Source organism: Ambystoma mexicanum, chromosome 3q (assembly GCF_040938575.1).
Source record: "Ambystoma mexicanum isolate Mex_15411 chromosome 3q, UKY_AmexF1_1, whole genome shotgun sequence".
Classification (NCBI taxonomy): Eukaryota; Metazoa; Chordata; class Amphibia; order Caudata; family Ambystomatidae; genus Ambystoma; species Ambystoma mexicanum.
The window spans coordinates 593,040,407-593,065,889 of record NC_090926.1 but is presented as its reverse complement, the minus strand read 5'-3'; the positions used below and the strand labels follow the sequence as shown (position 1 = coordinate 593,065,889).

At 45.8% G+C, this 25,483-nt stretch overlaps 1 protein-coding gene across 2 annotated transcripts in view; it reads right to left on the bottom strand.

Annotated features, from left to right (window-relative positions):
• Window positions 1-25,483, bottom strand: part of L3MBTL2 (L3MBTL histone methyl-lysine binding protein 2) — a 1,258,415-nt gene that overhangs the window by 707,999 nt on the left and 524,933 nt on the right. For both annotated transcript variants that reach the window (XM_069654433.1, XM_069654434.1), the window contains exons 8-9: window positions 4,790-4,924; window positions 4,612-4,700 (exon numbers count right to left, since the gene is read on the bottom strand). In XM_069654433.1, the coding sequence (XP_069510534.1) occupies window positions 4,612-4,700; window positions 4,790-4,924 (224 nt within the window). The remainder of the gene's footprint in view (window positions 1-4,611; window positions 4,701-4,789; window positions 4,925-25,483) is intronic.

The following is a 25,483-nucleotide window of genomic DNA, read 5'->3' as shown; positions in this document are numbered from 1 at the left end:
CAGCAATGAAAACAAAGGCGAAATCAGAGCCTGGAATGAATGAACACAGGCCCTACTTGCATCCAGACCATAAGAAGCAGTGGCTGGATCAGCAATGCCAATAGACTTTCCACAAAAATACGAAACACAATTAGAAATCGCTGAAACGTGTTTATGTCAGAACTGACAAAGGGGGGGGAGATGGGATGTGTGGGGGAGTATGAATATAGAATATATTATTGATTTGTACACATTGAATTGTTTAATGAAAAATGTTAATTCAAACTTTTTTTTTTAAAGTGTGGCCTTGTAACATAAATGTTACATTTAAAATGAGAAAGGTGATACTCAGTATCTCCCCACAACTCCACATAATGTGGGGTAGGGGGGTGCTGGTCCCACTTAATAAAATGTAAAAGGGATTCAAAGATCCGTTCTACCCTCGGGAACTGTAGTTCTCTCAAGGTTAGCCAGAGAAAGTTAAAAGGGGAGCCCCTAGGGGGCAACCTATCAAAAATTGGCACCTTTTGCCAAAATGTTGTCAAAGAGGATAACATTTAGAAGACACTATGGAGAGTCGTAGAAATTAAACCCATAAAAAGAGTAAAAGATTCTGTGAGTGTAGGAAAAGGTTCCCACTCACAGAGGTATAAGGAAAAATAATCCACCAGTAAAAGCAAAAAGATCTGAGGGTTGACACAGGTCACGAAGATTTATCATTACAATTAAAATATTGCCTAACACATAACTAAATTACAGCTGCTACCAGCCTACTCAACAACCCTTGTAGGGTGAATGAATTACCCTAGGACCAGTACTACTGTTAGGCAAGAGTGTATGTAGTAACCCTGTGGGAGACTACACCAGGCTTGTCCTCTTGGCAACAGGTAACCCAACCAACCTTTGGTATAGGCCTGTACTACACACGTTGGTAGAGTGACTGAGCAGCCAGGCTTATCTCAAGAGGGGTCAATGTGAGATGTAGGGTTGCAACATAGAGTTTCACAGTGACACGTATTCAAATAACACTTATACTCAAGGTTTCTTGATCAAAATATTATTTATTAATTTAACAGTCAGTTTTAAAATAAGCCTTCTTTAGAAGGGAGCAATATGCAACACTTAAAATAAACAATACACTCCTACAGTTCAGTTAAGTAAGTAGATACCCTTTCTGGATGGCACACAGATATTTCCTACACCCTGAGGTGACTTCAATCATTAGGACAATGTGGACATTAATATATCACTTTTCACACTTAAAGTGTAATACTGAAGTTACAAAAAGGAAAAGGTTAGGGAAGGAAACAAAAGTTAACACGTTTCTCAAACAGGTAAGCACTTTTCAATCCCCCAATGAAATATAGGTTAACCCTTTCCCAGCTATACAAGTAAGGTATGTATGACTTTTTGGAGGGACAGTTAAACACAAAGTCAAAAGTCTTCAGGGAGTCAGGACGGCCAATGTAAATTGAGCAAAGTCTAGCGGAGCTGAGGCACTTCTTGTAGATAGCACAAACGTCTTGCACAATGTTACAGAGAGTTTTGTTGTAAAAAGAATCACTGTTGAGCAATGAGTTGGGAGGCTTGTGATAAGCAAAGATGGAAGCAACTCTGCAAAGGGCAGCCAATGCAAGTCTCCAGTGAGAGCAAGTAAGCTACACTGGATACGCATTTACTGTTGTTTTCTGAAATGTGGTAAACGTGGGCTTGCCGCTCACTTCCTGTCTGCTTGCTCTCGTCTCGTCTGTCTTCGCCTACACTCCCTCCTACTCCATGGTGCTCTCTATCTCGCCTATCTTCTCCCACTGCTTCTTTATTGACTATCCTGCTCTGCTCACTAAATCTGGTAGAAAAAAGAACATCCTGGTCTCTAACCCAGGCCTCCCTATCGCAGACACCTACACTAGTGCCTCCTCCAAGGAAACTCTCACTGACATCCTCTTTTTCGTGCCTTCGCCTGACCTACGGACCCTTCATATGGTCTCTGTGCTCTCTCATTTCTCCTCTTCTCCCATTAATGTTGGCACCCGTTGGGATGTCCTCTTGGCCCCCTTCCGCTCCTCTGAGGCCATCATTAATGTCTACACTAATGGGACCATCTTGGTCCAAGGCCCTCAGGCCAACCTTAACCTCTTTGATAGACGCTTCCCACGCCTCATCAACTTCCTTTCCTCTCCTGCTGTCCCCCCTCCTCTGTCCTCGGCTACCTTGCCTCTACCCTCCCTCCCTGCCCCCTCTTGTGCTCCTTCGACACCTCCTTCTTCTTCACCTCCGCAGGGCATAGCTCTGATCTGTACCCCTCCTCTGAAGTCCTTCAAGGATGGCAACCTTCTCCACATTGCCACTCTTAACTCTCGCTCTGCCATCAAACATTCCTCTGATATCTGTCGCCTTCTTGATGAACTGGACCTTGACGTCCTCGGTCTCATTGAGACATGGTTCACGGCCAGCTCTGTCACCAGCTTTGACACACTCCTACCTGACGGTTACAAGATCCTCTCCGTGCCCAGGCCCAACCGTGCAGGGGGAGGTGTGGCCCTTATCTTCCCTGAGTGGATTCCTGCCATTGTCACTCCTACGCAGACCTACTCCTCTTTTGAATGTCCTGTCTGCCGACTCTCTCTCTCTCCTAGCCATTCCCTTACCATGGCTACTATCTATCGGCCACCTGGTCAAATTTCCTCCTTCCTCTCTGAGTGGGCTGACCTCTCCTCCTCAATCCTGTCCGCTACCCCTGCACTTGCGCGAACTAAATAACACCTGGCCTAGTAGGATCGTTGTCTGTGTTCCCCTTGTTCCCCCCCCTCCCTGCCTCGTCGCGCCTTGAAACACTTGTGTATAGGCGCGTAACAAATGACATATCATTTCATATCATACACACAACAAGAGGTAAGTACCCTAGTTTCACAGTACCCCGAGTCTGAAGAAAAGGTTCCAGCTGGCTTCTGTTCCTGTTGTAGTCCTGTAGTCCTGCAGATCCTGTTGTTCCTGGCCCTCAGTCGTGGGGACAAGAGGGAGGACGTCTGGGGACTCCTGCACTACAATTTGAAGCGTGGTGGCAGAAATGGGCACAATTCAGATCAGCGGCACTTCGTGGTTTCAACTACCCACAAACAGCATCACCGCAGTTCTTGGACACTTTGTGGACTTTCCTTGCTTCTGTGGTCCAGCACTCTGTTGAGGTGGCTCAGGCTTGGTTAGTCCTGCTTCGATGGAGTCCGGAGGATCTTCCTGGAGCTCAGGGCTGACTTAAAGGAGATGCACTCGATTCTTGTGTTCCTGTCCCCTGGCACTCAGTTCCTGCAGCAGCAACGAAGTACAGCCAGCAGAGAGAGGGGTCCCAGTCGAGTTCGCTTTGGGGCTGATTGGTCCCACCAACCCAAGGAGAGATGTCGTCCTTTCCGGGCTTCTCTAGTCGATTCGAAATTTGGAGCATCAGCACTGCAGCAGGGCTTCACCGGGCAAACCAACGGTCCAAGAGGGTGCAGCAAGCTTCTCTTCCAGTTTTTTCTTCAGTTCCATCGTCCAGTGTTCGACTCTGCCTTCCTTGCAAAAGACCTTGCTTTTTATGCAGGTTTCTCCCATTCATTCACAGCCTAGCTGTCACTCTCACAGCAGGGTGGCTGTCCTTCAAGGACAGCCAGCCGGCCAATCACCTTTGGGTGCATTCCTGTAACCAAGGAGTCTAAGCACATGGAGCTACAGGAACCTCCCTTGTTTCCTGCCCTGCCAGACACGCTGGATACAGAGGCGGGATTCACTAGTGAATCCCGCCAAAGACAAAACGAACAAAGGGACCAGGCCTGGTTTGGCACGCAGAGTAAATCCCAAGAAAGACCTTTCCAACAAGAAATGGCGAAAAAAGAAGCACAATGGTAGTAAAATTAAACCACTGCCACCTGCTATTCATTGTCGAAAGGGTAACATAAAAATGTTACATGAGACAGTAGACAAAGGGGATACTAAGTAACCCCTCCAGCACTCTATGTAAGATAGTGTGTGCTGAGTCTACAAAGAGAAAAAGATAAGAAAAGTCAATTTCACTTTACTACTCTTGAAAACAGTAGTTTATCCAAGAGAAGATATTTAAACCTTAGCAGAAATTCAAAAGATTTCCCTGTGACACTGCACTGAGGGTGCTGTGTGTCACAATGTAAGAAGATGATGCCTATGAAGTTTTTCAGATTCCAAACCAAAGGAAACACAGGGTTCAAATCAAAGAAAAATACACGAGAGAGTGGGAAAAAGTCTCACTCTCGCCAGGATATAAATGTAAATTCCAAAAGTCCAGCAAACGAGCTGGGGCTCTCTAAGGTACAAGGGAATTAACACAGCATTGAGAATGCTCCATAACAACTACTAAAGCAGCAAACCACTCACAAAAAGGGTTGCAGTGGTGGGGGACATCAGTAGAAGTCCCTCTGGCCAGAAAGGCAAAGTTCAAAAAATGGGAGACCAGCCAATAAAAAACAAAAATTATGAGGGTTCAATAAAATCGGAAATGAGAACCCCAAAATGAATTTCTGACCCAACACACAACTATTATGGCTAATCCCCCACTTTGAATCCACGAATGCCCCACGCACATCTTCAATCTACTCTGCACACTAAAAATGCCTAAGCGCTTACCTTTATGTGAAAGTCTGCGGGGAGTGTCCGGGACCCTACAAGCTTCTTCATCAGATACCCCCTCCAATCGGTGTACTTCGAGTGGATGCCTGCAAAGGGTTAAAAGTCAGTACCACCATTACTATGCAGTGATTGATAGCTGCTTTACCATGGATGGAGACAATATACTTCCACTTACTCTGTGGAGGGACGAGGATCTTGCTGTTGACTGCACACCAGCCGATTGGGTGAATGTCCAATGTGCCCAAGTTACACCAAAAATCCTGTGAGGAGTCGGTATCAAAGCCCTCGTACCGGAGGAGCACTTTGTATCCTGTGGGGGAGACACAAAGCAGAAATATGGAATACATTACTCACCGTAATCATATTTCTGGTGCTTCTATCTGCTTAGATTCACATGATATGCATAGGCCGACATCTAGTGGAAGCTGCAGAGTATTACAGTTGTTTTTCGAAACTCGAAAATGGACGTCGAAAAGGGTTGTGCCAGTAATAATATCCCTATTGTGACGTCCCCTGTACCCATGATCCCTCAGCATGTAGGTTCCTCAGATTGTATTTTTTCTGACATGAGGTAGCATGAGGAGTAGCGTGAGTACAGTTTCCAAGCAGATATATAAAAAGCTCATGTAACATCTATGCACCTTGTCTCAGGGAAGGAAGGGTGGGCGCATGTGAATCTAAGCAGATACAAGCACCAGGAATACGATTACGGTGAGTAATGTATTCCTTCTGATGCTTGTGTAATCTGCTTAGATCACATGCTATGCATAGATTAGCGAGCAGTGTTATGAGAAGGTGGTGGGTCAAGAGAAGGAGTAGTGGCAAATAGATGTTTTAGAACCGCTTGTCCCACCTGTGTATCCGTCTTGGAATGGGTGTCAATGTTGTAGTGCTGAGTGAAGGTATGAGCTGAGCTCCATGTAGCTGCCTTGCAAATGATGTCTAGGGGGAAATTTGCAATGAAGGCTAGAGTGGCCCTGGTATCTCATGTGGAGTGGGCTCTTGGTGTTACAGGCAGTGTTTTGTCTGATAATGAATAGCATAATTGTATACATTTGACTATCCATCTGGAGATGGCTTTTTAGGAAACCCGTTCTCCCTGTTTGCCTTTAGCCATGGAGACGAACAGTTGATCAGTCTTCCTCAGCGGTTTGGTCTTATCTACGTAATAGAGAACCGCCCTCCTCACATCTAGTGTATGGAGTTTGACCTCAGCTGAGCTTGTTGGTTTCTGGAAGAAGGCCGGGAGCTAGATGGACTGGTTTATGTGAAACTTGGAAATTAATTTAGGTGAGAACCTAGGGTGTGTCCGTAAAACCAATTTATCTTTATGAATGATAAAGAAAGGGTCCTGCACTGACAAAGCTTGGAGTTCGCTGACTCTTCTTATGGAGGTAATTGCCACTAAGAAGGCTTTTTTTATAGCTTATGTGTCTAAGAGTAGCCTGATGCAAAAGCTTGAAGGGGGTCCCATGAGTTTTGCTAGTACTACATTTAGATCCCAACCAGGCGGGGGATTAGCGACAGGAGGGTGTAGTCTCTTTACTCCCTCTATGAATGCCTTGATGACTGGCACTTTCCACCATGAGATTTTACTTTCAGAGGTGGTGTATGCTGATAAAGCTGCTAGGTGGACTTTAAGAGAATTAAAGACCAACCCTGAATCCAACAGGTGGAGCATGCAAGTAAGAATGTGTGATGGAGTACACACTAAGGGGTTTATCTGCATAGATTGCCACCAAATGACGAATCTCTTCAACTTGTGTAAATATCAGTGTCTGATGTTTGGCTTCCGTGCTGCTTTTAGGATGTCCATACACCATTGTGGAAGATTAAGGTGTCCAAACTCTGTGACTTCAGGAGCCATGCTGCCAAGTTCAAAGAGTGAGGCTGTGGATGTATTGTTGCCCCCCCGTGCAGAGTCAACAGGTTGACTTGGTACGGGAGATTTATGGGGTCCCACATCGGCAGTTTGCGCAGATGTGGATACCATGGTGGTCTCGCCCACATAGGAGCAACTAGGATGACTGTCATCTGTTCCCTGTGTATCTAGTTCACTACCCTGCTGATTAATGGAGTCGGGGGGGAAAAGCGTAAGCAAATCTCCCTGACCAATTCATCCATAGGGCGTTACCCTTGGAGTCTGGTCGGGGGAATCTGGACGCGAAGTCTGGGCATTGCTTGTTCTTTTTTGTAGCGAACAAGTCTAGAGAGGGGTAGCCACAAAGAGAGAAGATGTAGTCTACAACGTCTGCGTGCAGTTGCCACTCGTGCTGTCTTGGCAGAGGATCTCTGCTGAGAGAGCCTTCTGGAGTGTTGAGTACCCCTCGAACATGTTGGGAGGATAGGGACATCCCTCGTCTGAGTGCCAACTTCCATATTTTCTGTGCCAGCTTGGACAGATTTGGAGAGGTTGTGCCCCCCTGTTTGTTGACATAGAACATAGAGGTAGTGCTGTCTGTTAGGACTAGTACCAATTGGTTCATCAGATGTTCTTCGAAGGCTTGTAGTGCCTTGAGGATTGCCAATAACTAGTATGTTTATGTGCTTTTGTGCAGTCTCTTGTGACCACAGGCTGTGTGCTGTGTGGTGAAGGTAGTGGGCCCTCCACCCGGAAAGTGACTTGTCTGTCGTGACGACCGCCTGTGCTTCCGGTTCGTGGAAAGGTTTCCCCTTGAGTAGATTCTCCCCTGACCACCAGCGTAAGTTCTGAACCAGTGTTGGCAAAACAACCGCTAGATCTTCCCACTGACCACTTGCCTGAGACCATTGTTTCGCCAACCACTCCTGCATTGGTCGCATGGGCAGGCGCGCGTGGCGGACCAGGTAAATGCATGATGCCATCATACGTAGCAGACACATTGCTTTGCGTACGCTTATCCGCAGACCGGCTTGATGCTGGGGTATTTGCCGAAGCATGTTTTGTACTCTTTCCATGGATGGGAAGGCTAAGCCTGTTTTCTTATCAAATACAGCTCCTAGGAACTGTTTCGATGAGTTTGGTACCAGACTTAACTTTTTCTCGTTTATTGTGAAGCCCAATTGGAAGAGAAGGTCTATAGCTCTTTGCGTGTTTAGCTTGCAAAGATAGTAGGTTTCTCCTGTGATCACCCAGTCGTCCGGTAAGGGTACACTGGGATTTATTCCCTGCGTAAGTGCGCTGCCACCACTGCCAGTACCTTGGTGAACACCCTTGGAGCCGAGGCTATCCCAAAGGGCAGCACCTTGAACTGGTAGTGCTGGTCTGCTACTTTGAACCGCAAGAATCTTCTGTGCGCTGGCAACATTTAAATATGAAATTAAGCATCTTTCATGTCCAATATTGCCATGTAATACCCCCGTTTTAACAGAGGGATTACTTCTTGTAGCGTTGTCATGCTAAATTTTTGTGGCTTGACAAACTTGTTTGCAGGGCGCAGGTCTAGTACCGGGCACATGGTCAGATCTTTCTTTGGAACAAGGAAGTACGTTGAATAAATACCCCCGTTTACCTCGTTGTAGGCACGATTTCGATGGCGTCCTTGAGGAGTAGAGCCTTGACTTCCTCCAGCAGGATGAGTTGTTCTTCCTGCGATGGTTTTTTCTGGCGCGGTGGGAGGTTTGATGGTCTTCCCTGGAGTTCTATACAGTAACCTCCTGTCACCATCGACAGCACCCATTTGTCCGATGTTATACTCTCCCATGTGTGGGTGAAAAAAGATATTCGTCCCCCATCTGGTGAGGCATGGGAGGGGACATGTAGCAGGGCGTCATTGCTTGGAGGGTGTCCCTCCACTTCTGGTGGGGGCAACTCTCCCTTTTCCGCGACCCCTGCGCTGACCTCTGGGATAACCCTGGGTAGCCTGTTGGTTGGTGTTCCATGAGGAACCTTGGCTCTGATTATATCCGGTGCCTCTGTGTGTTTTGACCCCGAAAGCGATGAAAATGATTGCCACCTCTTTGGCCTGTTTGTTTGTTTGTCAGTTGGCCAAGGCTTTTTAGTGTCTCAAATTCTTCCATGGCGGACTTTAGAGCGTTCTCAACTAACACATTCTGCTCAACAGGCATATTGAGTAAGGTACCTTGAGTTTCCAATTTGAAGCCCGACTGTTTAAGCCAGGCGTGGCGTTTTAAGATTGTGGCTTCCGCGATAACGCAGCCAGCGTTATCCACTGCGTCAAAGTTGTTTTTCAGGAGAACGCCAGCTGCAGCTCTGCCTTTGGCAGCCAGAAGGGAGAGTTTGGATTTAAGTGGCTCTGGTGCTGACTCTGCCAGGGATGACACCTCATCCCATTTGGTGCAGTCGTAACTGGATAGTAAGGTGGAATTATTTGCTATCCGCGCTTGGTATGCCGCTGATGACGCTATTTTCCTACCCATGGATACAGTCTTTTGCTCTCCTTGTCCAGAGGAGCTTCAGAGGATGCCAAGGGGGTACTAGCTCTCTTCCTGGTAGTGGTGACTACCAAAGAGTCTGGCCGAAGTTGGACCCTTATATATAAAGGGTCGGAAGGCGCTGGGCTGAAGAGTTTGTCAATTCTAGGGTTTACCTCCCTGGTTTCATTTGGCTTTTCTAAGGAAGGCTGAATCCTTCTTTGGACTGACTTAAGCAGGGGAATAAATTGGGCTGCAGGTTTCTTGTCGGCTAAAAGATATTTTCTGCAAAATCTTTAACCTGTGTTTTTTGTGTTTGAGCCAGACACCTGGGTAGTGGGAGGCGTGTTGGCAAGATTTGTGAGAACATGTGGATGTTCTTAGAAAGAATTAGCCAGACAAGTCATACGACTCATGACTATCAATCTCTTGTGCGGTCCATGAGGCTGAACTGGGGGATAGCCCTGGGTAGGCAGGGGTAGAAGTAGGGGTAAAGGTGGGATATAGCTAAGACAGAAGTCCTCCCCCCACTACTGGTCATGCTGAACGAGGCGCTAGAGACAGGTAGACTACCGGAATCCCTGAGAGAAGCAATCACTATCCCACTTCTCAATCCTAACAAGCCTAGCACGGAATGTGGGTCCTATAGACCGCTATCCATGCTAAAACAGGACAGCAAGATTCTCATGGCTGTACTGGCAAACAGATTGAGGCAGGTCATAGGCAAACTCATACATCCAGACCAGACTGGATACGTGCTGCATATAAGCATATCCGACAATCTCAGAAGGCTCCACCGAGTTATAGAACAAACAGAGGGGGATACACTAGAAGCAGCGATTGTATCACTAGATGACGTGAAGGTCTTTGACTCATTCAGGTGGCCCTGGCTGATGGCTGCCCTGAAAGGATATGGGATAAGGCCCGGGTTTCTAAAATGGGTTAAGCTGCTGTACAGCTCACCACTAGCCAGAGTTAAGACGGGTGCGATTATTTCGGACAAGTGGCAACTCAGTAGGGGCACCAGACGGGGCTGCCCATGGTCCCCGATGCTATACATCCTCGCATTAGAACCCCTGGCGCTATATCCAACACAAAAATATGAAGATGTAGGAATCTACACGAAGGGAGGACAGCATCTAATATCATTGTATGCCGATTATATACTGCCATATCTACGATATACAGAGGAAAATACATCCTAGAAGTAATGGAGAAAATTTGCGTCGCTCTCGGCATTGCAGTTAACCCTAAAAAGTCAAGCTTGTTCCCCCTGGATAGATATAAAGGGATCCCGCAGGAGAACCTACCAGTATTGCAGATACCATGGGAGATTCAGATACCTGGGTATTGATATCTAGCATGAGGTGGAAGAAGAACATACACACAACCCTGAGAGGACGGTGGCAAACGTGGAGAAAAGTATGAGATTCTGGGAGATGCTCCATTTGGGCATGTTAGGGAGGGTGGCGTTGCTGAAGATGATTGCATTACCCAGGCTGCTACACTTCTTTGTGAACATCCCCCATATGATACCCAAGCGATTCTTTGGTAAACTACAGAGCTTATGCAGAGGTTTCACCTGGCATAATACTAGGAATAGGATAGCCTTGTGGAAACTGCAGAACACGTATGATAGAGGAGGCATAAAACTACCCAACTTCGAGATCTACCACCTGGCCAGCCAACTACAATATGTAGCAAAGTGGCTGACTGAGGACCCCACAGCGGAGTCCAGATTGTGATCTATTGTTCCTGAAAGAGTTGATATGGGTGCCCAAACCAGAACTAAAGGGGCGATCGAGGCTGTTGGAACTGGGATGGAGGGTATGGCGGAAGGCTTGCCAGGCCATGGAGAATCTGTCCCTGTGCTCCCCGCAGGTGCCGCTAGTAGCATTGGTGGGAGTGGATGAGCAACTAAGGAAGACGATTCGTAAGCACTGGGAACTGGTGGGAATTGTAACATTGGGAGATCTATGGCAAGAGGGGAAGATAAAGGAATATAAGGAACTAGCAGACAAAACAGAGTTACACCCAGGGCAATTTATTGCCTACACCAGAGTGGTACAGCGGGTGAGAGAATCATGGCCCGGAACGGTGCATGAGAATCAACCCGGCCAAACAATAGAACAAATCTACGATATTTCAGAAGGGGGGCACGAGGTCTCCAGAATTTACAAACTCTTGATGTCTAGGGTGGGAAAGGAGGTGACCCAGCTGAGACGGGATTGGGAGGAAGAAGTGGGGGAACCCATGCATGATGGGCTATGGGAGAGGCCTCAGAGATACCACAAAAAAATGTCCAGGAATGCAAGGCTGCAGCAAATCCAACTATACGTAACCCATAGGGCATATATGACTCCCTAGGGGATCGCCAGATTCAAGTGCACAGAAATACAAACATGCCCCAAATGCGGGGAGGTGAATGCTGGGATGGTACACATGTTTTGGGCATGCCCGGAAATTGGGAAATTCTGGGGAGAAGTCACCCACCGACTAACAGAAAAAGGAATCCGCCCAGATGTGGAATCTGTATGGGCGTGTATGTTGGGGGGCTTTCCAAGACCTCGTAACCTGAGACACGTGCGCAAACTTAAGGACCTGGCCTACATACTGGCCAAGCGAAAAATTGCCATGGGGTGGAAGGCATGCCACAGACCCAATATAGAAGTGTGGTGGCATGATCTTCAGAAATGGGCAGAGGTGGAAACAGCGGTATGGTATGAGGCGGCTAACAGAGGGGAAGAGGGGGAAACAGAAACCCTGATGGCCTGGAGACACCTAGTAGCTACACTGTATGAGTCTACCCAAGCTGGTTCAAGTGAACAAGACTCCTCTCGAGATACTGAGAAGGAGGAACCTCTAGAAGAGACGAGGGCGGAAAGTGAGGGAGAGTAAGCTCGAGTTAAGGGGGGAGGGTATAGGGAGAACAGTGGTCACCTTATGATAATGTGACTGATGATTGATCTATTACATGCACTGTTGGGTTTGTTTTTGTTGATTGTTGTTTTAAAAATAATAAAAAAATAAAATTAAAAAAAAAGGTGGGATATAGCTCTTCATCATCTACACAGATAGGATCAGGCTGCTTTGCTTGATCAGGCTCCTCAGAGGTGTCTTGGACAGGAATAACCACAGGATGTGGGGTGGATGACTGCTCTATAGGTCTGTCTCTCCTATTCACCAAGTCCTTATCCTTAGAGGAACTGGACTTGTGCTTTCCTCTATGCTCCCTGCTCTTGGAGGCAACTTTTTTGGAGACAGGGGTTGAGGTAGGGGCCTTGGGGGTCTGTTCTTCAGCAGAACAGGCCAATTCTGACTCCCTGGGCTTGTCCCCGGGTGTAGGTCGAGTCTCAACTGCGGGGATTGCTTGCGCAGCGACTTTCACCACTGCGAGGCCGGGCGGGGGGTTTTGAGTCTGACGTCTTTTGCTTTAGCGGGCTTGTCGTGAGGCAGCCGTTCGGGGCGCTCAGAGGACTTCTGATCAGAGAATCTACCCTTCGTCGTCAGCTCTCGGCGTGACTTAGCTCGCACCGCCGTGGGAAGTGTGTTTAGTGTGGGGGAGTGTTGTGCCCTTGCCGCCGGGTGTCTTCCCCGTAACAGGACCGCCAGCTTGTCTGTGAGGGTCGGGGGCTGGCACTGGGGAACGTCGAGGATCCCCATCACCCTCGCCGTCCGTCGTTGTCATCGCTGGACGCCCTTTCAACGTCCATGGCGGCCTCTGCCTTCAGGGTCATGGGTCGGAGCAGTTTACAGGCCCGGCAGTGAGCCTTGTTGTGGTCTCTGTGCAAACAAAGGTTGTACACCCTGTGTTTGTCGACCCACGTATATTTTTTATGGCAGGATGGGCAGAATTTAAAAGGAGTACGCTCCATTTTGTTGGCAGACAGCTGGGCGACAATGGGAAATGGTGGGTGTTTAAATGTTTATGACCACCCCTCACTCTACCTACTGTAAGGCCCAGGCTGAAAGGGCCTTGCAAGGCCGGGTGGCGTCGTCGAAATCTTCGTCCGACTGTCAGCTTTGTAGTCTTCCTGGAGTCTTCACCGCGTCGACAAACAGCGTCGGTAAAGGACAGAAAGAGGTACTAACTTAACTTATAAAGGTCAATGGCATAAGCCGAAATGCACTCTGCAAATATGCGACCGCTCACGATGGCGGAAAAAAACAATCTGAGGGACCTACATGCGTGAGGGATCATGGGTACAGGGGACGTCACAATAGGGATAGTATTACTGGCACGGCCCTTTTCGACGTCCAATTTCGAGTTTCGAAAAACAACTGTAATATTCCGCAGCTTCCACTAGATGTTGGCCTATGCATAGCATAGCATGTGATCTAAGCAGATTACACAAGCATCAGAAAAAATATTACTAATAATGTTAAGACTGAACGTTCAGGTAACCTATCTAGAGAGAGGGCATGAGTAGAGCTGATGATTCTCCATGCCTGGTTTACCAGACTTATTCCCTAATGAGTTCTCATTTGAGGCCTATTCACGGTTGCAAATACGTATCATGAAAGTCACTTGTTAGGGAGAATTCTCAGAAATGTGCTAATTCCTCTCCACCTTAGAGACCCCCAGCAACTTTGCTGGATTTTGAGGATGTGAATTTTTAAACTGGAGAGAGTTAGACCCTTTCTATCCCACTCTCTCATGTATTTTAATGTGATTTTGACACAGGAAAGTCTTTCAGATTTCCCCAAGGTTTAAATACCTTCTCTTGGATAAACTACTGTTTCCAAAGGCAGTGAAGTTAAATTGACTTTACTTGCATTGTAACTTTCTAGACCCAGCACACACTATCTTACAATATGGTGCTGGAGGGGTTACGTAGACCCTTTTTCTAGCTTCTCCTGTTACATTTTTATGTTACCCTTTCCCCAATGAATGGCTGGTGGTAGTGGTTTACTTTTAACTACAGTGGTATGCATTTACCGTGGGCTGCGTTCGCACCTGCAGTAAAGCACCCAAGGGTGCCATTTTTGTCAAAATAGCCGTGGTCTTCTTTTTTCATCATTTGTTTGTGGAAAAATCCTTCTTGAAATGTATTCTGCGCACCAAACCAGGTTTGGCCCCTTTGTTCGATTTACCTTTGGCAGGGTTCACAAGTGAAGCCTGTCTCTGGCTCCAGGGGGTCTGGCAGGGCCAGGAAGCGAGGCAGGTGCCCAAAGCTCCCTGTGCTTAGTCTCCTAGGAGACAGGAATGCACTCTTAGGTGATTGGCCAGCTGGCTATCCAGCAAGGACAGCCACCCTGCTGGGTGACTGAGAGCAAGGCTGGAATGAATGGGAGAAACCTGCATACAAGGCGAGGCTTTTTGGCTTGGAAGGCAGAGTCGACCACTGGACGAAGAAATCCGAAGAAGAACTTGGAAGAGACGCCTGCTGCAACTCCTGGACCGTTGGTTTGCCCGGTGAAGACCTGCTGCTGTGCTGAAGCTCTGAATTTACCTCAACACCTTGAGTTGGTGGGACCAATAAACTCCAAAGTAAACCACCTGGACATCCTCTCAGAGCTGGTTGAAATTCCACTGCAGTTGCTGCTGGAACCGAAATAGCCAGGGAGAGAGGAACACCAGTTTGTGTGCATTGCTTTTACATTGGCCAAGAGCTCCAGGAAGATCCTCCGGACTCCCAGGAAGCAGGACTGACCGAGCCTGAGCCACCCCAACAGAGTGCTGGACCCCAGATGCAAGGAAAGCCTATCTTGACAGCCAAGAGTCTGCAGTGCTGCTACTTTCTTAGACGCGAGGAGCTGAAACCGCAAAGTGCCACTGAATAGAAGTTGGTCCTTTTCTGTCACTGACTGTCCCATTGCAGTGCAGGAGTCCTCCAGACGACCTCCCTCTTGTCCCCACGACTGAGGCTCAGGAACACAGGATCTGCAGAGCTGCAGAGGAACAGAAGCCAGCCAAAGCCCTTTACTTCTAACCAAAGGTACTGTAAAGTCTAAGAGAATTTACCGCTTGTCGTGTAACCGCACTTGTCATCTGCTGAGACTAGTCTGGGTTGCTCTGTAGAGTTGCTAGCAGCTTCTTTACTTCACAAGCCTAAACAGCTTGTGGCCCTACTTTGATTTCTCCTTTCTACAAAGACTTCTAAAACATTGTGCAAGACTTTTACCTACCTTTAAGAAGTGCTTCAGTTTCACCCAAGACTTTTGCCCAATAGACTTTGGCCTAGACTGGGTCCCTGAATGACTCTTCTTCCCTCGACATTGTGTTTAGTCTTCCTCCCACGAAGGGGTTAACTAACCTTGTATTTGTTTTTTTCAAAAGTACTTTTCCTGCTTTAAGAATATTTGTGAGATCGCTTGTTTTGTCGTAATAACATTTCTCTTTGACAAACTCTTAAGTCTGATTCTAAATGCTAACAGTGATATATTAATGTCCACAGTGTCCTAGGTACTAAAGTCATCTGAGGGTGTAGGAAGTGTCTGTGTGCCATCCCAAAACGGTACTTACTGATTTAGAAATATCAAGAGGGTGTATTTTGAAGAGTATTGGTGTGTTGCTATTATATTGCCCCCTTCTGAAGAAGGCTTACTGAACTGACTGTTAAATAAATTAATAATTGTTAAATCAAGAAACCTTTTGTGCAAGAGTTTATTTGAATACCTGTCACTGTGAATCTCTGTGTAACTCCCCTACAGCTCACACAAACCCCTCCTGAGATAAGCCTGGCTGCTCAATCACGCTACCAACCTGTGTAGTACAGACTTATACCAAAGGTTGGGGTCCTATTGCCAGGAGGTCAGGGTTGTTGTAGTGCACCCAAAGGGTACTGCATACAATCTTGCCTAACATCACTGTTCGCAAGTCAGTATGGGTAACATTAAACCAAGTACCCAGTTTCCCTGTGAAAGTCTCCTCGCACAGCTGGTTGTGTGTGCTCCGCTGATTGGTGGCAACCTTTCTATACATTTCTAATGAGTAAAGAAGGCTTGCCTGATATGTTAACTTGCATTTGTATAGCACCTACTACCATAGTTCATGGTGTTAAAGAGCTTTTGGCTGTCAGAGAGACAAAGGAGGAGTATAACAGAAAATTCAGTAGTGGTAGTGTGCAGCCAAATCAAAGTAGATAGTCGTGACGAGGGCGAGGGACGGATAAGGTACTCAGCAAGGCATGATAAGGAAAAGGTGGAAGGGTGTACAATTGGACCCAAAGTGTGACTAAACTGTATTCTACAGGGCATGGCAGTGAAACAAGAGATAGCTGGAGAGGAAGTCTTTCTGTGCCAGGGGGTATGTCTGGAATCTGCTCACTGCATGGTGAGCTGGGGCATTGTCCAAGTAAAACCATTCCATCGAGGCAGTACAAGACTCCACTCTGTACCACCTGAGTTCATGGTAGCGTAGACAAGAGCAGCCAGGCTTATCTTAGGAGGAAAAGAGGGCTGTAGAATCAGGACAATGAAATTGTAATATACATATGGTCCGAAGTAAGTAACACTGTTGGCATGCGGTGGGATACATGTAGATTGTATGACATTGGTTATTGATATACATTATTGTGTCCAAAGGAAACTATCCAGTAGGTTTGGTTTAGCCAAAGTAAAGTGTACTTATTGTTTTCAACACAAGAACCAACACCATGGCCTGCTTTAGGCCTGAGGACTACTCTTATGTTACAATAGAAAGATGGTTAATAATGTGTAAAGAGGAGAGCCTCGATTGTAAAGGAAGTACACTTGATTTAATACAAAGTTTGTGGGACCATAAGAATGGCACCAGAGAACCTATGTCCACTTCTGAAAAAAATATTGCTGAGAGTGAGGATGAGGGTTCAGACAGCTGTTCGAATTCCTCTGAGGAGGAATATGAGTGTTCTGATGAGGAAGATATTAGTTCACCCCCCTCTCCTTCTCCTGCCTCTTCCTTACTGAAACGTCTCTAGAACTTTAAGAAAGGCAACTCCTGTGGAAGCACAACCTGCATATCTGGAAAAGTGAGAGAACATATATCCTATCTGTCAAAGACAGGTTTCTGGACACTTCTTCCTTTTCAGGTTCTCCTGTGCGTGAGGTTTCCAGGATCACAGAACTGGCAAGTCAGTATGATATGGAATGTGACATTGTTGTATAGGTGAAAACATTCAACCCCACTTGTAACAAGTTTGGTCTGTGAGAGTGTGACTTTTTAGGCTTCCCAAGAGAGAATACAAAGTAATCTTCGGATTTAAATGTAGCTAAAAGTAAGAGGGATAGAGTAAAAGAAGCTCTCATAAATAGATAGAAATCTTTTTAATATCTAAACCCCATAAGGGACCATGAGAATAGAGGTAGGTCTAAAAGTGCTATCTCTTCATCCCTTAAAGAAACTGTTGCCAGTGAGAGTAGCAGAGAAGCTGTGGTCTTAAGACTCAGCTGAGCCACCTTGTAAAAAGGTTGAGGCTCCTAAACCTGAAGTAAGAGAGTTCCCTTTAGGAGACCCCTCCTCAGAAATAAAAGGCATTAACTGACACTCTGAAGGGCAATTGGGTGTAGCACCCATGACTTCAAATAGGGACCAAGCCCCACAAAGCTGGAGGTAACTCCTGTGACCCCATCTTTAGTTAACACTGAGGTGAAAGAACCTCGTGAAACCCCACCTCGAGTAAAAGCGGTTCATCCTGTTAATAAGAACTTAAGTGTTCCTATTCCCAGTATAACACTGTATAAAAACTTTGTTCCAGTCACTGATGTGACTCGGCCTTCAGCTGAGCCTGGGGTAGAAAGTCCCTCTGTAACCTCACAGACAGTAGAGGGGGTCCTTGAATCTAAAAACATGGACTCTCGACCAGCTGCTGCACACAGAGCCGATCAGCAGAGGCAGAACGCAGACAGCGCGCAGCGCAGTGACGGGTAAACTTTACTCTAAGAAATTCTGCACCTGGTCATGCAGCGCCCGATGGACGATGCATAACGCTTTGAACCTGATGCGTTGGGCAACCGGGAGCCAATGAAGGGAACGGAGCACCGGTGAAATGTGGGCCCCATAGGGCGTACCTGTTGCCACACGAGCTGCTAGGTTATGTAAACGCTGCAGGCACCGGATCAACCCCTTTGGCTGCGCCAAGTAAAGAGAATTACAATAGTCCAACCGGGATAGCACCATAGCTGCCACCCCCTGCGGACGAAGGGAGGCAGGGATCATGGGGAGCACTTTCTTTAACACTTTCAGGTGAAAGTGACCAGATTGACAGACAGCTGCTACTTGGTTGTCCATAGACAAAGATGCAGACAGGACTACACACAGGTTTTTCACCTTCTCCGCTGGAACCGGGAGGGGACCAAGAGAGGAGGGCCAGAAAGAAGATACCCAGAGTGAAGGACCCGGACGACAGCCCACCAGCAGAACCTCAGTCTTGTCTGCGTACTTACTTGTTCTGTCAGTCTTCATTAGGAACTCTGACTTTTGCTAATTATCCTGACCTGCCTGTTGGACACTAGACCCTAGTGACCCCCCTTCTGACACTGAACCTCATGCTTCAAGAATCAGGGAAAGACTTCTAAGGATTGGGCCTTTTGCCTAGAAAAGAGAATATGTGTTTATAAGTTACTTCTTGCAAAAGAAGTAGGATGGTAACTAACTCATAGTGAACAGTTACAAAAGTAATTACTTACCTTAGACGTGTTTTACTTACATTGAGGTAGCGGTTTGCAATCCTAAAATAAGTTACAAGAGTTATTGCGTATCCCAATCTGTGTTTTACTGATCACAAAAGCACCTAATAGAATAATACATCCTTAGGTTTTATTCACCTAGAATAACTGTGGGTTATCACAAAATAAGTTATAGGTTTGTACTGCACCTAGAATAAGTGTTCCACTATTCACAGAAAGTATATTGTACATTTGGATTACTAAGTGATTTCTTGCTGAGCATCACGGTACAACTGCTATGGTCTACTACCCTTATATTACTAAAAGTAATATAAAACGTACCTATTGGCTTGACTTCCCTGGAACTCCTGTTAGGTGATCCAAATTAGTTTATATGCTTTGGTCTGTGTACCTTCAAGCATAGTGTTGTTTTTCTATAATGTGTTTATATGATCTGTGATAGTACTAATTCCCCACAAGATTTATCTGGGCCTACTTTAGCAATGTTCGCCGATCCGCGGGCCATTACTGGGTCAGGTAATGCCCCGGGACCCATTTGCTCGGGCCTTAACGAAGGCGCCGGGGAATTACCTGACTCAGTAATGGCCCCGCAGCGAGTGGCATACATATTGCTATTAGTACCCCAGCCTGCAAGACCGGGTACTAATAGTCATCTTTTTCTGTTCCAAAACGCTGCAGCGTTTCGGAACAGGAAAAAAAAATGTCAACAAAAATGGCCACCGGGTAAGGGAAAACAGAGTCCGTTTTTGCTTTCCATGGCGCCTCCTCTTGAAAAAACAAGGTAAATTGGGTTGGGAGGTTGGGGAGGGGATTGTTAGGGTGTGGGGGGTGTCCAAAACACTCACCTGAATCCCCGGCAGGGGAGGACGGCAGCCACCAGCCCTGCAGAGGCTCAGAGCGGGGATTATCCTGTTCCGAGCCTCCACATTGGCTGAGGGTCTGCCACACCCCCACGCCCCTGCCAGGGACGTCAACAAAGCTAAAGCTTCGAGGGCCAATCAGAATGATTGTTACATTCTTGTTGACCCTCGATGGGTACTCGTATTTAAATAAACAATTTATTTGTACAATACAAAGTGTTTCTTTGGACCATGTGTTTAATACAATTTCTTTGTAATGATTCTACAGCTCTCTCTCCCTCCTAAGATAAGCCTGGCTGATCTGTCTACGCTACTATGCACTCAGGTGGCACAGCCTTATACTAAAAGTGGAGTCTTGTACTGTCTCAGTTGAATGGTTTTACTAAGCCCTTAGTTGGATTTCAGAAAAACCGTCCTTGAAACATCTTTTTATTAGCATGTCAACAAATAAATTTCATAACAGTATAATACAGAGGTGATTAGCAAAACCAAAACAAACAATTCAAAAACATTTTGTCAATTGCATATCAATGAATATACATCACAATCAAATCTCCCCCCTAGACATACTAAGAAACCTTTAATTTATGCAAGTAGTAAAAGAGCAAATTACAAACGATAAAAACACAACTAATTTTAGGACACAGACACAAATACAAACATCTCTCAGACAACACCAAACCACCCCAAAAAAGGACAAAGAAGAAGTATAAGAATAAGTAGAAAGAGAGGAGAGAGGGAAAGAGAGAGAGGAAAAAAAAAGAGAGAAAGTAGCCCACTCCTCATTATTATCCACCACATATATATTTAGTCATACAAGGCATTGAATGGTCCCCAAAATAGAATGTACTCTTCTTCCTTATCTTTTACCTTGAATTAGAGTTTTTCATAATTTGATAAAGTTTGTAAATCAACTAACCAGTCTTCCACTGAAGGCTTCTTCCTAGTTTTCCAAACCCCGAGGATCAGTCTCATTGCCATTAACATAGCCTTATCTATCCAATTATTGTATTGCATAGAACGTTTGCATCTATCCCGGTGTAGGAGTAAGATTATATTTCCCGCTGATCTCTGTAAAACTATATTTAAATCATTTCAATTCTATCAGTCACCTAATTCCAGAAACTCTGAACCCTTGAACAGTTCCAGAGGAGGTGCAAAAGGGTACCTCTTTCATTTCCACACCCCCAGCATAAATCATCTGTTTGTAGTTTCAGTTTATACATTTTAACCATTGTCCAGTACACCCTACCTATTATTTTCTGTCTGATCAAACGCAAATTCAAGTCTATACCCACATTGGCATTCACCCTAAGTATACCTTTCAAATCTTCATCCGTGAAGTCAATATTCATATCAACTGACCATTCAGTTATAAGTTTTTTCCATGCCACAACATGTTTGCTTTCTAATTGCATAAAGTTCATGTATGTACGCACAGTATATTCCTGCCCAGTAAGCAGTTGGCACAGAACAGGTCTGACCCCTAAGGAACTATTAACCATACTTTTCCACATTTCCTAAAATGTCAAAAGACAATCTCCATCCAATATGTCACCCAAAGTCAAAATACCCTTTCTGGACCCAATTCTGCCATTTCAGGCATCTATTGTTGAGCTGTAATACCTCATTATGCCAGAGTGAAGCATCCTCACTGAATCCATATGTCTGATCATTCTCTCTAAACCACATCCACATAGCTTGTCTAGGTGCCATTATTGGCTTTAACTTCAATTTACTGGCCGACATATTCCCCATAGTATAAAGTTTATTTAAACAATACAGACTGCAAATATCCCTTTCCATGCGCAGCCAAAGAGCACCTTTAAAATCCTCATTTTTATAATAATAGATTCCTTTCTTAAGCAGAAATGCTTTGCAATACTTATACAAATCTGGATAACCAAATCCACTTTCCTCAACTTTCTACATCAATATATGTCTTGGAATTCGAGGTCTTTTGCCCAAACCCCATTAAAACATTGAAAAGCTTTATCAATCTGCAATATTTACTTTTTGGTAATTAATAACGGAATCGACTGGATAATATATAATACTTTTGGTAGTAAAATCATCTTTATGGCATTTATTTTCTCCCATAATGATAAATGAAGTCTTTCCCATCTTCCTATAGGGTATACAATTCTATCCATAAGTTTATCAATATTATATTGAATCATTTTCTTTAAATCACCAATGATATATATATACCAAGATATTTAACACTCTCAGGGGACCATTTACAGTTCCACACTTTTAAAATGTCTTTGCTACAATTTTTAGACAGCAGGAAAATCTCAGTCTTGTCCCAGTTTATCTTATGTCCAGAAAGCTCACATACTTCCTCAAACATCTGTCTCAGTAGTGATCCACATTTTTCCGGGTTTGACAATAGGACTAACATGTCATCCGCAGAAGACTTTAACTTCTACTGTCCCAACACATAATCCTTTAATTTTCCCACATTGCCTAATATAGGCAGCCAATGGTGCTAAGTCAAAAAAGAATGGTGACAGAGGGCATCCTTGTCGCATGCCTTTAGTTAGTGCCTAGATGCAGTCGATGGAAGTGACGAACCATCCGGGGCGCATGCACCCCCGCAGCTGGTTCCCAAGACCTGTCTGCCGGCGAGTACCCTTTCCAAAACACCAGGTACTGGAGACGACCCCGATAGTAACAGGTGTCGCAAATACCAGACACCTCAAATTCAGGTCCGCTAGCGATGGATACAGGAGGGGGATGAGAAGAAGATCCACGCTGGAAGCAATCCAGAGGAGCAGGCTTGATCTGCGACAGATGGAAAACCGGATGAATACGGGACCATGGAGGAGGCAGTTGGAGCCGGACTGCCGCAGGTCCAATTAGCTGAAGGATCTTGAATGGGCCGAAATAGCGTGGAGACAATTTGGATGGGACTAGATGTCGCTGCAAGAAACGGGAGGCTAACCACACCAAGCCCCTGACCGAATACTTGGGAGCAGGCTGTCTGATCTGATCTGCAAACCGTTTGATGCAATCCTGGGAATCTTGGAGGGCCTTGCGAGCCGACTGGTGACCTTGCTGAATGTCCATGACAAGGGCATCCACGTTGGGTATGTAGGATGTGGAAGGAGCTGTAGTCAGAAAACAGTTAGGATGGAACCCATAGGTACAGAAGAAAGGACTGGATTTCAAAGTTGTATGATGCAAGTTATTGTATGCAATCTCTGCTAATGGTAAGAGGCTAACCCAGTTGTCTTGAGTGGCAGAGATAAAGCAACGTAGGTGTTACGCTCACCTGGTATCCACGGGGACGCCACCCAGCCCTGGTTGGATGATTTGCACTCTCGAATTCTCTCCCGGTCCCTTGGTAAGGCCTCTGGTTAAAGATTGGTCTGCAGTATAGGGGAGCTGGATTCAATACCAGATTGTCTTTATGTTTTCCCACTTCCCTTGGCCTCAACTCCTTCCTCCCCCTGGGGCCTTCTTCTCACCTTAATATTGTAAAAGGTGGTTTCTCCATCCTGCTCCTCGTGGCAGGGACGCGTAGATGTGGGGGCCGAGCAGCGACCAAGTTACTACACTGGTGCAAGCCCCCCTGTGAGAATCCGGCCTGATGCGACTCAGTAGGTTTGCTGCTTTACAGTCTTTATATGCAGTTCTTATGTTCCTCTTAGTTCGAATACCAATGTCTTGCTTCTTTCCTTTTAGGTATGGAAAGGTATTTTGGTGTTGTCATGCAGTTTGAAGATGAGCAGGGGCTGGTAGGCGAAAGCGCGGTGTGCGTGATGCTGTTCGGTGAGTAACGCGCAATGCGCGGCGCTGTTTTGCCTTTTATATTGCTAACCTGTGTCTTTTCTCTCCTTGCAGGTTGCGATATTCCTCGCCGAGCGCCGTAATGTTCCAGCAATGATACTGACCAGGAGATGACTACCCAGGTAAGAATTGTGTGGCTTTCTTCATTTGGGAGGAAGCGTGAGTAAACGCTTACTAAAGCTGTCTTTCTTTCTCCCCATTAGGTTATGGTATTCCAGGATGCATGCGGTGCCGGATGATGGAGTTTGTACCTTCAGGTGAGTGGAACTGAAGTCAGTGATGGATTAAAGACAGAATACTGTTCCAGGTAAGTTTTGTAGTGTTTTCTCTCTCTGCAGGTCCTTGGTTTCAGGTAAGCTGGCATCAAAGAACTGGACACGATGAGCGTTACGCTGCCCACAGCAGAATAACGCAAAGCATGTTCTGCTGTTTGGGTGTGGTTTAAATAGTCTCAGGTAAAGTAGTCCAGGTAAAATAGTTCCAGGTCTGCCACACCCAAAGTAGTCCAGGTAAAGTAGTCCCAGGCCTGCCACACCCAAAAGACTAGACCGCATACCTCAGTTCCTTGTAACTGAGCTATGTGTGTGCCTCCATGTTGGGTGAACCCCCCCCCCCCCCAAGTTAAATAATCCCAAGTAAATAGTCTCATTCTAATGTTGGTCTTCATGGAGCCTGCAGCCAAAGGACTGACTCCAAGACTCCAAGAGAGTCTTGGATGAGGTTTTAAGGCCTTTGACCTGGCCCTAACTGGAAGGCTGATTTGCCAATGAGGGCCAGGGGCAAGGGTCATGACAGTAGGGAGCCTTCTAGAGCCTTGTTCAGGCGCTCAATCTGGCAATTGGTCTGTGGGTGGTACCCTGAACTAAGGGCACAACGGATTTTAAAGAGTGAACAAACCTTTTGCCAATATTGGGAAGTGAACTGAGGGCCTCTATCGGACACTATAGTGTCCGGCAAACCATGTCTAGCAAAAACTGTCTGGATAAAGACCCTAGCCATGTGAGAAGCTGTTGGGACCCCTGGTAGTGCAACAAAATGAGCCATCTTAGTGAAATAGTCTATGACGACCAGAATGGCGGTATGTGGTTCAGTAGGAGGGAGATCTACTATAAAATCAGTTGATATAATCTGCCATGGTTTGTCAGGAATGGGCATACGAGATAGAAGTGCAGATGAATGATGTCGGAGTGTCTTAGTCTGTAAGCAAATAGAACAGGAGGAGGCATACTCTTGTATATCAGTAGTCATGGTGGGCCACCAAAAATGCCGTTTTTCAAGGGCTAAAGTGTTGAAAACACCCCTATGTCCTGCTGCCAGGGAGTCATGTGCATTATCTCAACCTGAAGAGTGGGAGTAGTAATCAACAATTGATGATTGTGAAAGTAAAACCCATTCTCCAATATCAAATTATGCCGTCGAGCCAGGGCTTGACATTTTACAGAATGAGCCACGGTTTCTTGCTTAATTGTGTGTAAAACGTCTGCAACGACATGTACAAATACAGCCTTAGGAAAGATCTTTTCTGACTGAAACTGGACTGTGGAATGATCTTTATGGGACAAATCATCGGCACATAGATTTGTCTACCGGGAAGGAAGGTAAACAGGATATTCTATGGTGAAAAGAAATGAGCCCATCTGGCCTGTCTGCTCTTCGCAGTCGGGGCATATTGCAGAACCTTCAGATTTTGGTGGTCAGTGCGAACTTCGATAGGAAATTTAGACCCCAATAAGAGATGCCTCCATTCTTCTAAGGCCTTCTTGATGGCCAGTAATTCTTTTTCGAGCACTGAATAGTTTAATTAAGAAGGCCTTAAGGTCATAGAAAGATAGGCCACCAGAGATTCTTGCTAAATGAGAAGCATCCGTCTCTAGAATGAACTTCTTATTCTGATCTGGCATGATGATGAGGGGTTCCATGGAAAAGGCATGTTTTAAACACTGAAACAATGATTGAACGTGGGAATCCCAGAGGAATGGAACATCCTTCTTCAGCAATCTTGTGATTGGCAAGATGGTATCAGAGAAGTTTGGAATGCATTTTCTATAAAAATTGGGAAATCCTACGAAATGCTGGATTTTTTGACTGTACTCGGTGGTGGCCAGTCAAGCACCGCAGTGACCTTGGATGGATCCATGGCTATACCCTGAGCTGATAGAATGTATCCAAGATAAGAAACCTGGAAACGATGAAATTCACACTTCTCCATCTTACAGTAGAGAGGATTTGACTGAAGGCGTTTTAAGACTAAT